Source organism: Dermochelys coriacea, chromosome 3 (assembly GCF_009764565.3).
Source record: "Dermochelys coriacea isolate rDerCor1 chromosome 3, rDerCor1.pri.v4, whole genome shotgun sequence".
Lineage (NCBI taxonomy): Eukaryota > Metazoa > Chordata > Testudines > Dermochelyidae > Dermochelys > Dermochelys coriacea.
Window position 1 is genome coordinate 46,768,073 of NC_050070.1, and position 12,461 is coordinate 46,780,533.

At 42.5% G+C, this 12,461-nt stretch overlaps 1 protein-coding gene across 4 annotated transcripts in view; it reads left to right on the forward strand.

Moving 5' to 3' along the window:
* Positions 1 to 4,070: 4,070 nt before the first annotated feature.
* Positions 4,071 to 12,461, forward strand: part of FAM83B (family with sequence similarity 83 member B) — a 71,262-nt gene continuing 62,871 nt past the window's right edge. The window contains exons 1-3 of one of the 4 annotated variants that reach the window (XM_043510382.1): positions 5,351 to 5,620; positions 11,534 to 11,694; positions 11,815 to 12,318. In XM_043510382.1, the coding sequence (XP_043366317.1) occupies positions 11,875 to 12,318 (444 nt within the window). In that variant the 5' untranslated portion in view covers positions 5,351 to 5,620; positions 11,534 to 11,694; positions 11,815 to 11,874. Of the gene's footprint in view, positions 4,127 to 5,137; positions 5,621 to 11,533; positions 11,695 to 11,814; positions 12,319 to 12,461 lie in introns of those variants that run through there. The other 3 variants (XM_043510385.1, XM_043510383.1, XM_043510384.1) reach the window with 3 other exon arrangements.

The window sequence follows — 12,461 nt, forward strand, 5'->3', positions numbered from 1 at the left end:
CGTGGCGTAGCCATCTATTATATTCTAGAGAGTTAACAACTATGAAATAGTCAATATCACATTTTCCAGCTTATAATATAAGTTTGGGGCATAACTGCCTTGGCTGTACATGGAAAGATCTGTACATGCGTCATCCTGCTGTTTCTGGCAACTGCATTCAGGTCAAGAACAGTGATATCATTAGAGATTAAAATATTTTTTCATGCTGAAGGTCTGTGTGTACGATTTGATCATTTGGGACAGGTTTCTTCTTTATCTCCTAGATTTCTAAAAGGGTTCTTTACTCTTGTATTGCTGCCAGTTTTGACAGTATTGACAGCCAGAGCACCTCAAAGTCCTTAGTCCAGTCCCAAATTTAAATTACAAAAATGAAAAATGTATATATACTGACCACAAAATTGGGTTTGTATCCTTTGGAAGGGGTTGTGGGGAAGACTGACCTGTGCCCCACAAGGCTCATGAGAGGTCTCAGGCAGTGGGGCATAAATTCGGGCAGTCTCCGGGTCCCTCTAGCCGGAACTGGAAGCCAAACTGGACCCAGGAAGTCCCAGGACTGGAAGGGCACAATCCAGCACCCCTCCATCCCTTTTGGTGGGCTGTGCATCAGCATAAGGATGAATTCCATGCCAAGAGTTGGTTCCTATATTTACCAAAATTGCCCTAGTAGAGACATTGCTGTAACTTGGAAAATGAACCATTTGCACATCTGGAAGTAGTTTACTCCCCTTCCTCCCCCAATTTTGTCTAGAATGCTACTTTTGCCTACCTATAAAGTTCTATAGAACATAAGAACAGCCATACTGAGTCAGACCAAAGGTCCATCTAGCCCAGTATCCTGTCTTCTGACCAGGGATGGCTCTATCAATTTTGCCGCCCCAAGCAGTCGCTGCCGAATTGCTACTGCAACAGTGGTGGAGCTGCCACCGAATTGCCGCCGCCCCCAGAACAGCAGCAGAGCTACCACCAAATTGCTGCCACGGGACACAGACTGCCACCCAATTGGAAAGCTAGTTCCTGGAGCCGGCCCTGCTTCTGACAGTGGCCAATGCCAGGTGCCCCAGAGGTAATGAACAGAAAAGGTAATCACCAAGTGATCCATCCCCTGTCACCCATTCCCAGCTTCTGGCAAACAGAGGCTAGATACACCATCCCTCTCTATCCTGGTTAATAGCCAGGATTACATTGCTTGTGAAGTGTCCCACTCAAGTCAATGCATAGAAGCAGGCAAAACACAGGATTTTGCTTCATGTCTTAACAAATTCAGATTAAGCAGCAATGAAGAACTTCAGCCTTTTAAGGTGTTTGCTAATATATGAAAAGAAAACATTTTGCATCAGCTGGACAATAATTGGATTTAAGGAGATGGAAACTGTGTGGTATACAGGAGCAAGGAGATGTTCTCAGTTATAATGGGTTGAACCAAATCCCCATGTTGAACACACTTGATCTGTGGGGTATTCAAATTTTGCATTTGAACCTGCCAATAGCTTGGAGTAAATTGTTTCTTTCACAAACACATGATGCAGAATACTATATTTCTGTCCTACTAATTAATCTGTCTTTATTTTTATACCATCAAGCAGTCTGGTCTCTGCCACAAAGGTCCCTCAGCCCAGAATCCTAATCACAATGATGAAGCATATTTCATCTTTCCACACACATAGCCACTTTACTAGAGTTTATGGGGATGCAAGGTGAGGGAGAGGTGAAATTCACCCAGAAAGGTTACAGATAGTATAGCTTTGTAACAGGAGAGAGGATAACAACTATAAAACATAAGAGATAATGCCAATGAATAGAAATATTGTAACAAACTAATAGTATCCAGCTGGAGGATCACTGAGGCATGTATATTTCCTAGGTGGGGGTCATAATAATAGAACATTCAATTATAATTTTTATTCTACCAAACAGAGATATTGTAGTTGTGATCATTTTATCTGATGGACAGATAGTGACTTTGTTATATGATAATGAATTAATTGGTGATGACTGGCATCCATTTTTAGATATTATTGGTAAATAGAAGTTAACAATCCAGGGATCAGTTATCTGGGCCAGTATGTACAAGCAGCTCTATTACAGTTGTGCCACTTAAGCACAATCATTGATTTAATTTTTTTAAAATGTATGTACATTTTTAAGGGAACTGTTGAAAATAAGGCCACATAGGTGCCTAAATACTAGTTAGGAGCCTAGCTCTAGTCACCCATCTTGACCTTAATTCTTTGTTTTTATGAAGTGGTGACTTAGTGGTCCTAACAAAAGGATCAACAAGACCATTGGTAAATGGCAACTGATGCCATTGTTTGTACGTTTGCTACAAATTGTTTCCATTTCAGGTGTCTACTGCCCATTCTGTATGAAATCCTTCTCCAACATCCTTCTCCCTGGCCAAAGACACATTTTTAATCTGACTGGTGTTCTGTGACGTACCCCTGAGAAGGTAGTCTATAGCAAATTTGTTTTGTAATAACATGTATTGAAAACAGGACACTTGCTCTCCATTCTGATTTTTATTCTTCCATATCAATCTTTCTCCCTGCCTCTTTATAAATGGTGCATATCTTGTATCAATACTATTCAAAGCTTTACATGAATGAGATATGGCCCCTTTTAGATTAATATCTGTAACAACCTATTTTTCTCTTTAAAGATAGCAGGTTAAAGCCTCTTTACTCTTGACAAATTCTTTGACTTGTGAATATTGTAAATTTGATGATCTTTGGAATTGTATGTTTCTCTTTCTTCATCTGTTTGAAGATCAAGAAAGATGAGGTATTTTTACAGCTCACGGCACTGATGATCTTAAGTTTTAGATTTCAAAGTTCCCTTTTACTAATCTGATTGAACTCTTCATTATCATACATGTGGCAGTGGAGATGGAAGCTGATTTAGTTTCATTCATTATTTAGTTTATTATGTGTTGTGGTAGCACCTAAGAACCTCAGTATTGGATCAGGGTCCCATTGTGCCAGGACTTGTACAAATATATAAGAAAAAGATACTCTTACCTAAATGTGGAAGAATTTTTATTTTTTCTTATAATTGACAGACAATTATAGATTGTATATTGTATTTTTAAACTTTTTTATTTTAACTGATTTAAAGTTTCACAGTTGTAGGAAATTATGGGAGAGGCAGACAATAAAAAATTTCTTACAGTAGACATTGAGATTCAAAAGTTAGTTTTATAACCATTAAAACATAAATTGTCAATATCACCTGTCAAAGTATAGAAAATATTTTAAATCAAACTCTTAAGTTCCCAAGCAGCACTTTTCTTCCTTTGCCTATCTAAGCTACACAATTTGAATTACGAGACTCGCAGAAGTCAAGTTGACATAGCTTAGATCTACTTATCGTGGGATCCACACTATGCGATGTCAAAAGGAGATGCTCTCTCACTGAGATGTGGGAGGCACCTGTTCAAATCCTTCTCAATCTGGTGGAGTACAGGAGTCAACAGGAGAGCGATCTGCAGTCAATTTAGCAGGCCTTCACTAGACCTGCTAAATTGACCGCTGATGCATTGATCGCTGCACATCAATCCCCCTGTAAGTGTAGACAAGCCCTTAGATTGCAAAAGCAAGGATGCTATGCATGCAGCTGCCAAAGGCAGCAGCCTAAGCTAGCTAATGGGAAATGCCAATAAAAGGGGACTGGGCTAAGCCAGGCCCTTCTCTTAGATAAGTGCTTAGCAATCCCCAAATGGGAAGCAGCTGCTTGGGGTATGGTCTACACAGCAACTAGACACCTATAGGTGGCTCATGCCAGCAGACTCTAGCTTGGGCTGTATCATTGCTGGGTAGACTTGTGGGCTCAGGCCTGATCCCAGAAGTCTACCCAGCAATGATACAGTCCCCAAGCCTGAGTTGGCAGGCATGAGCCAGCTGCAGGTTTTTCTTTGCAATGTAGACATACCCTTGGAGTCAGCTGGCTTAGGTGCTTCTTGCAAGAATTAGTTAGGTACCTGCCTGGCTCCCCACAAAATAGCTGGTGATGGTGACCACACAACCCACCTTATATAGAGAGCACTTACCTGGGATGCGGGAGATCCAAGTTCAGTTCCCCCTTTTTGCTAGAGGGGCAGAAAGGATTTGAACAGGTGCCTCCCACATCCCAGGTCAGTGCTCTAAACCATGTTCTCTACACTACTAGCTCCCTTTCATTAAGCTGTTCAGGAGAGTGCTCCAGCTTTGGAACTATAGGATATTCTGATGTGGGGCTCCCTCAGTCTTTCCTGATTAAGCTGTTCCACTGTGGATAAATAATGAAAGAAGTGATTGGAGCAAGGGCCTAGGGTCTGTACCTCCCAGGCAAGTGCCCTAACCACTGGACCAGAGTCATTCCATTCTCTCTGACCCAATAATTGTTCCACTAAGAATAAATACTTGACTAGCCATTGAGCCAGAGAAAGTGAGAATGACTATGAAATGGGAATTAGGTCCCTAAATACCTTTTTAAAGATTTGGGTCCAGGTGACTTACGAGGAAGTCAATGGCATAGCTAGGAATAGAGCCAAGGGCTATGTCAGCCTACACTGCAATAAAAGACTGATGGCATGATTGTGGCTGGAGTCAGCTAACTGGGGCTCTGATTGTGGGGCTAAAAATGCCAGTGTAGGCAGCTGGGCTAAGGCTGCAACAGGAGAGGGTCAGAGCCCAGACTCCAGCCCCAGTCCAAACGTCTCCACTGCTATTTTTAACTTCACCGCCCCAAACCAGTTGACGTGGCCTCTGAGATGAGGTGCTGTGTTATTTGCAGGCTAGATGTATCCCAGGTGTCCTAATTCCTATTCCCTTTCTCTAAACCATTAGCCAACACTGCCTCCCAAAACTCAACAAAGGAGCATTATAGTGAGCGCCACAATTAACTTTAATTAAGTAAGTAAATAGTTTAATTTAAATGCAAACCTCCATATAGGAATCAGTCTCACCATGGAAGGCTGCATTTCCTTTCATCTTCTGGGAAACCTGAGCCTGAAAACCTCTTCATCCCAGAAACGGATTCTGGTTTTTTGAAAGTCTAAAGCAAACGGTTGATCGAAGTTTACTCAACTCCTTTTAGCTTAGGTTTTGTTTTCCCCTTCCCCCCCCCATGCATCTTTTGAGTTTCCTGAGTGCAGGTGCCCCCCAAGGCCGTTTCCTTTTCGCCGTTTCCATGGGTGCCTGCTAATTAAAGTAGGGCTGCGTGGGCCCCACTTCCAAGTCCAGCCTGCAAGCCCTGTGGCGCGCTGCTGACTTTCCGCTTCCTCGTTGCCCCCAGCCTGCCCGGTGCAACAGAGCAAGCCGGGGCAGAGGGGGGCTGCCCCCGTCGGGAGCAGCCTTTCCCCACGGTGGCAGGGGCCCAGCCTCGTGTTCTGCCCAGGGCTGGGTTTGGCTGCTCTCGCCCCGCTCCCCTGGCTGCTGAGAAGGGTTGGGTGAGACACGCTCCTGGCATGTCCTAACTTGGGTCCCCACCCAGCGCGCTCCTGAGAGCGCCGGGAACTGCCGGCTGCACTGCGCCGCGCTCCGACGTGACTCTCGCAGGGTGACGGAGGCGCTCGGGCTCGGGCTGGGGAAAGCGCCCTGGACGCGGGTTGAGGCGATTTCCACTCGCGGGGGGAGGGAGCGGCACCGTAAGTGGCTGGCGTCTTTCCTCGCCCTCTGCAGGGACCGCGGGGCTCGGCTCCCTGCCCGCCGGGTGGCTCCGCTCGCCGCCGGGCCCTCGCAGGGCTGAGGGGCGGCGGGGACCCTTCCCCACGGGCAGGCTACTTTCAGCCCGGCTCGCCCCGGCAGATCCGCCGCAGCGCCGCTCGGGTTTGAAAGCGGAGCCCCGGGCCCAGGGAAGCAAAGAAGCCGCGGGGCTTTGGCGCGAGCCGCTGGGAGCCAGCCCGGGCGTGCAGCACCCAGGGGAGAGAGGCGATGGCTGGGCAAGGGGGAGCAAGGGCTGGAGGGGCGAGTTGCTGGGTGATCAGCGGGGACGGGGCAGGGGGAGGTGGGCCATTAGGGGGAGTGAAGGGGGCAGCTTTGGGGCAGGGCAGTGAGGGCTGGGGGAAGGGGCCAGGGGGTTGTGGGCAGAGCTATGGCAGAGGCTGGGTGCTGCAGGCTTTCCCCCCCCCCCCTTCACTCTGAGCTGCAGACTTGTTGGGATAAATGTGCCCAGGAGCTGGGCTTTGTCTCCACAGAAACGGCCACATCTTGTGAGATCTAAGCTTGGCTGTGGAGGGGCAGGAGCGGCCCTGCAGGCACACCCCACTGTGGGTGCCGCCTGTGCTCCTCCGAGCCAGGGCTTGCGCGCCACAGGGGCAACAGCCCACTCTGGCTTGCTCTGAGCCTGTCCCCTCACCACACCCACCCAAGTAGTGAACTGGCTGAATAGCTACTAACAGGCTGGGTCACGTCAGGTGGAGCCCGCCGGCCTGCCACACTACCGCTAACACCATGCTGGTTTTGGTCTTGTCTCGGGGCAGCTCATCATCTCCACTGCCCAGGTGTTCACTCAGCAGGTAACATGCCTGCAACTGGCTCAGCCCACTGAAAGCAATGTTCTGAAGGGCTCCATGTTCACAACTGCTCTGCTGACCATTGGGTCCTTTCCCCCAGGCTTACTGTGGGGCCTGAAACTTCTTGGAGGCCAGGATGCAAGTAGAACTCACTCCAGCTCTTATCCCATCTTTGCTTCCCACCTGAAGTAAATAGTGGTTTGTTCTGCACTTCTTTGAACCTCTTGAGGAACTACACAATCACTGTTGATTGAGTCTTTCTCCTATTTGTTTTATAGAAACCTGTCCAGCTCTGGCCATAGCTACCACAAGTTTAGTCTCCTAAAGGTCAATCAGCATTTGGCAGTTCTCATATTTGCGTCAACAAAGTTTAATTTTCTGTTCTACAGAAAAAATGGTGTTCAACTTTTCCCTATTAAATTCTACTTTTCCTCTAACTGTAATAGAGCATTTTGGATCCTTTGGTAGGAGAGGCACTACATAGATCAGGAATGCAGTGTCATAAAACATCTATTCTGTTAGCAACTGGCTGAGCAAGGCTCTTGTGTATTGTCAATAGCTTTGATAATCGGAATAATTGGTTTAAAAGTGTATTGTTCCAATAAAGGCCATAAAATCCACAAGCATCATATGTGACGGAGGTGAGGGAAGCAGGGAGATGTTTGTGTGTTGTCTCATTGATATATACCCACAGGTGGGTCATTCCTAGAGTAATGTGCAATGTATAGGGGCCTGAATATGGAGCAGGACTCATTATTTATTTTGCATTTTCTATGTCTGTCATCTTTGTGGAGGCAAAGATGTTGTAAATCCATTTCCATGAAGACACACATTTCCTCTTCCTTCCCAAAATAAAAGCTTCATCTTGCTAGGCTCCTGGTAGCAACATTGGAGAGCGCGGGGTATATTGTTAGCATGAGCAAAAATGAGCAAGCCTGTGCAAGATGCATGCAGATTTTACATACTGTACCAACTGATTCAGCTGGAGCACGTGCTCTGAAATGCAAATCTCCAGTTCATTCAGTGAAGCACATTTCAGCTCTTCGTTGGAAAATTCTTTCCTGACCAACGTTAAGTATCCAGTCCCTATGTCCACAAGTGGAAGATGGCTAATACAGTAAAAAGAAAAGGAGTACTTGTGGCACCTTAGAGACTAACAAATTTATTTGAGCATAAGCTTTCAAATAAATTTGTTAGTCTCTGAGGTGCCACAAGTACTCCTTTTCTTTTTGTGAATACAGACTAACACGGCTGCTACTCTGAAACCGGCTAATACAGTGAATGTCAGGTGCACTCACCTAAACGTAGGGAAAGCATAGGGAACTGACAGTATGTCTCAGAAGGTACCTGACAACTTTCTCAAAGCCAGTCTGTTTTAAAAGCATGTACACACACAGTCTGATTAGTCAAAGTGCATTTGACACATACAAAGATAGGAAGATGAATTTAGGCAAATTACTCAAACCTCAGACTATGGGCTCGATCCTGCAAATCCTTAGCTGTGTCAGTAATAGGGTTGTAGATACAAGGATTAATCTTGAGGATAAGTTTTTGAAGACTCAAGCCCACTATACAGAAACAATATACGTGGCAGAAGGGACTTAAAAAGAATCTTTCAAAAGTGAGCACACTTGTGTCTCAATGTAATCTCTGTGTTGATTTATATTAAAAAGCTCTCAAAAAATCAAAACCATTTACCTCTTTTAAATGTAGTGAAATTTTAACCAACGGACACACCATAAACAGTGATATGAAAAGTTTAGTTTGCCTGACCAATTGCCTAAATCTCTGTTCTATAGCTTATCTTCTACAAGTTCTTAACATTCCATCCAGGTGCCCTTCCTGTGCAATAACTCTTTCTTTTTTCTGGGGAGGAAAAGACAATTTCAAGAGAGTAAGAGATGGTAATATATCTACTTGATACAATCACTTCAGTTTGAGATTCTTTTGTCTGTACTTATCCACGTACCAGACACTGATGTCCTTAATTCCAGACAATACGTTTCATGTGTCTCACCTGCCTTGCCTTCCTTGTTTTTCCTGGTGATAAACAGAAATTTTATTTAATTTCTTAAAAGGATGCTGCTTTTGACACTTTTTTTATAAGCAACATTTTCTGAGAAACATAATTAGTCTTATGTGGGACAAAATTCATTAATGCAGAAGTCTGCAGCTTTTTTTGAGATGGAGAGCCATATTATATTTATATTCTGCTGTCGTTTGTCTTAGCCCAGGTAATTGCATTTGATCTGTATATCCTATTTAATACATTTTCTTCAATAAAACAACAAGCAAAAACCAAAACCTCCTAGCCTTATTTAAAAACAAGGGAATAGGAAAAAATATCGATGCTGGGCCAGATGCTAGGCTGGAATAAATTTGGGGTTCAATTTAAGTTAATGGAGCTTTACAGTCTACAACATCTGAGTTTCTAGCCCATTAAAATAAGAAAACTAAACCTTCTTTCCCTTAATCCCCACTGCAGAGACTTGCATAGACTAGTTAGAAGTAATGGAGTGGAACAAATGAAGCTTTGCCTCATTCATTGTCCATCAGTCCCCACGCCCAATATTTAAAATATATTTATTAGGGGTGGAGGTGCACACAGAATAATTTGAATAGCAATACATACTGAAGAGAATAAAGCAAGAAAGTATCATGACAAAGGAAAAAGAGTACTTTTCATTGGATGCATCCGATGAAGTGAGCTGTAGCTAAATTTGTTAGTCTCTAAGGTGCCACAAGTACTCCTTTTCTTTTTACGGATACAGACTAACATGGCTGCTACTCTGAAATCATGAGAAAGGGTAGAGGAGAAATATATACAGAAAGTAGAAATCCCTTTCTAACCATATTGTATAACACCACAGTTGAAGATTATACACTGCCATAAAATCTATTTAATTTAAAATGTAGTGTTTTTTCACTTGTTCTCAAAATGTGAATGTTTTATATTTGCATGATCCTGTTCCAACTATTGAAATCAATGGGAATTCCCATTCCCAACTGCACTTACATACCACAGAAGTAACCAGCTTTAGAAATACCTTAGAGAGAGTGACTTCACTGGAATCAGGATCAGGCTCTTAACATCAAACGAACAATGCAATGGTTAGGGTGATATTAGCCCTGGGGAAAGTCCTACAAAAGTGCACTAACTGATCAGTTTGATAGCCTGCATTAGTGAATTGTCTCCCTATGAATATTCAGTTGAATATATATGAATTTTGTACTTAGTAATTTTTCACTCTTGAACTTAAATAGCTTTGAAAAAGTGTTGCCCTGTTTCAGTTCACAAAAGATTGATTTCAAAGTGATATTATTACAACTTCATGAGAGGCCTAATTTTGTCTCTAATTTTTTTTGCTCCTTTATGCATCACGGACTGATTCTCCACAGCCTTGCACCAGGTGTAGTCATTTGCATCTGTGCAAAGTGTGTGTAAAGATGTTACTATTTGGAATACACTTTGCACAGATGCAAGTCAGCCCCTGCATATCTCCCACTATAACACATCATAATTCTCAGTCAGTGGACATGAACCTAGCCTCCTTTAGCTTACTACTAACCACTGAAATCCTCCATTACAGTAGCAGCAAAAAATACTCTTTTTCCTCAGGCTCAAGAGCATAATATTTTGGGTGATGATCTCTTTTCCTGCTGACCCAGAGACAGAATTCAAATTGAATCCTTCATGTGTCTGGCTGATGCCAGCCTCAGATTGGTCTTTTCCCATTTCTTTTAAGCTTCAGATTTAGCAATCTCCTCAACAGCAGTCTTGGTTTAATTTTCACCCCTATTTCATCCTCATTTATCCAGCTGATCTTTCCTCCCTTAGAAGAAATTTAGTTGTAAGACCAACAAATCTGCAGACAAATATTATTTGGATTACTATCCAGAACTGAAAATAAATATTTTAACATTGAATTGGATTTTACAGTTAAGTTAGCACAGAATTTTTATTTCATTAGGCTTAATTTAAGTGGTATTTGGAAGCCATTTTTAGTTCCATTTTCATGTTTAGGCTATTTCCAACATAGATTGCTAAAGTAAATACACACTGCACTTCTTGCAAAAACATTAGGAAGATCTACATATAAATAGAATATTTTATATGCTCAATAAATAAGTTCAGCATAACATGTACATTTATTATTTACATAAATAACGTATTACGGCAAAATATAATTAAATAGGCTTCCAACAAGAATTTTCATGTTAATTTTCTAGCAGCACATTAGGTATCTGTGTCCTAAGTTACTCTGCACTGTTTAGCTGTTTTTCCAACTCTCGCCTAGCCTCCTTTGGTTATCTTTCTCTGAGTCACATTATGTTGTTACCACTGGGGTTGGGCAGGTTCTGCCATGTACCTGCTTTCTGTTCTACTTGATCACTTGCATGCTGCTCTCATGGGTTTTCAAGTTATAGCTTATCTCCCTAGGCCAATGATTGTAAGTAAATTGTAGAAGTTCAGTAAAGTTGTATGCCTGTAAATGAGAGGAGAACTTGGCCTTCTATTCTTCTTTATGTACTTATTCCCCTTGTACTTACACACTTTCTCTGTGGCAGCAGCCACAACCTCCCTTCCAGTTTAATTGAAAAAAGAGCATGTAAGCAATGAAAAACTCCTGGGGTTTTTTATTATTATTGTTTTAAATTAACAGTAAGATAAAAGCAGCCGCTCCATAAGGTGAGCAGGGTGGAACTAGAAATCAGATTGCTGAGTCATAGTCTGATTCAAGATGTGGGAGGAGAAAACTGTTTCAAGTAACTCATGAAAGTGAAGTAGGCTGGCTTTGGCTTCGGCTTCAAGCAGCAAGAGGATTAGATCAGCATGGGGAATAAAAAGGTAGATAAAGATAAGGACATCAAAGGCTGTAGTTTCAGAGAAGCCTGAGAAAAGGTATGTGTTCAAGGGAGGAATATGAGGACTAGAGCATAAAGAAGCAGGAATCAGGGTTGGGGTTTTAGCACTTTTAAGAATGGTCCAACAAGTATAGAGTACTGAACTCAAGGAAATTTTACATATTCATTCTCCACACGCAGAATATGTGCTGTTTATACTATAAGACTAGGAATCCGGAAATCTGTGATGTATTGCCAGCCCTGCCACAGACTCTACATATGAACCTCAGCAAATCACTTAACTCACAAGTGCCTCAGTTTTCCCATCTGAAAAAGGGGAGAATAATATTCACTTGGCTTGGGTTTGTGAAGCTTAATGAATTTTTCAAAGCATTTTGAAATCCTTAGATGGTGGAAGAGAAGGTTAAAGTATTATTAAAATTGTCAAAAACGTTAACTGTTTTCTTTCAATTTTCTCTTAGGTATATTTCATCGGTGCATGAATGGAAATTTAAAAGGTTCGTCACTAAATATTGGTGAAAATGGAAACCTCATCTATGCTTTCATCTTTACACGATGAATGCAGATCAGACAATTACATTGAACCCCATTACAAGGAATGGTATCGTGTAGCTATTGATGCTTTAATTGAAGGAGGTTTAGAAGCCTACCAAGAATTTCTTTCCAAAGAGAGATGTTCAGAGTTCCTAGCAGAAGAAGAAATTAATTATATTTTGAACACTGTTCAGAAACTTCCTCAAAACACAGTTTATTCCTCTGACAATGCTGTTGATGATACCTCTTCCTCGGGAACTTATTGGCCTATTGAATCTGATGTGGAAGCTCCGAACCTTGACTTGGGCTGGCCCTACCTGATGCCTGGAATGTCTGGAGGTACAAATATTGATCTACTTTTTCATCCACCACGAGTACAGCCTTTCACAATAAAGGAAACTATTAGGAAGATGATAAGAGAAGCAAGAAAGGTAAACAGTTTAAACAATATTTATATTGTCTTATTTTTTCCACTGATAGTATGAACAAAAATCTGGCTGAAAGAAAAGTGGATGCCAAAAACACAGTAAAGAATTACTGGATTGAGGCCTTTGATAGGCACATAAGAAATGCA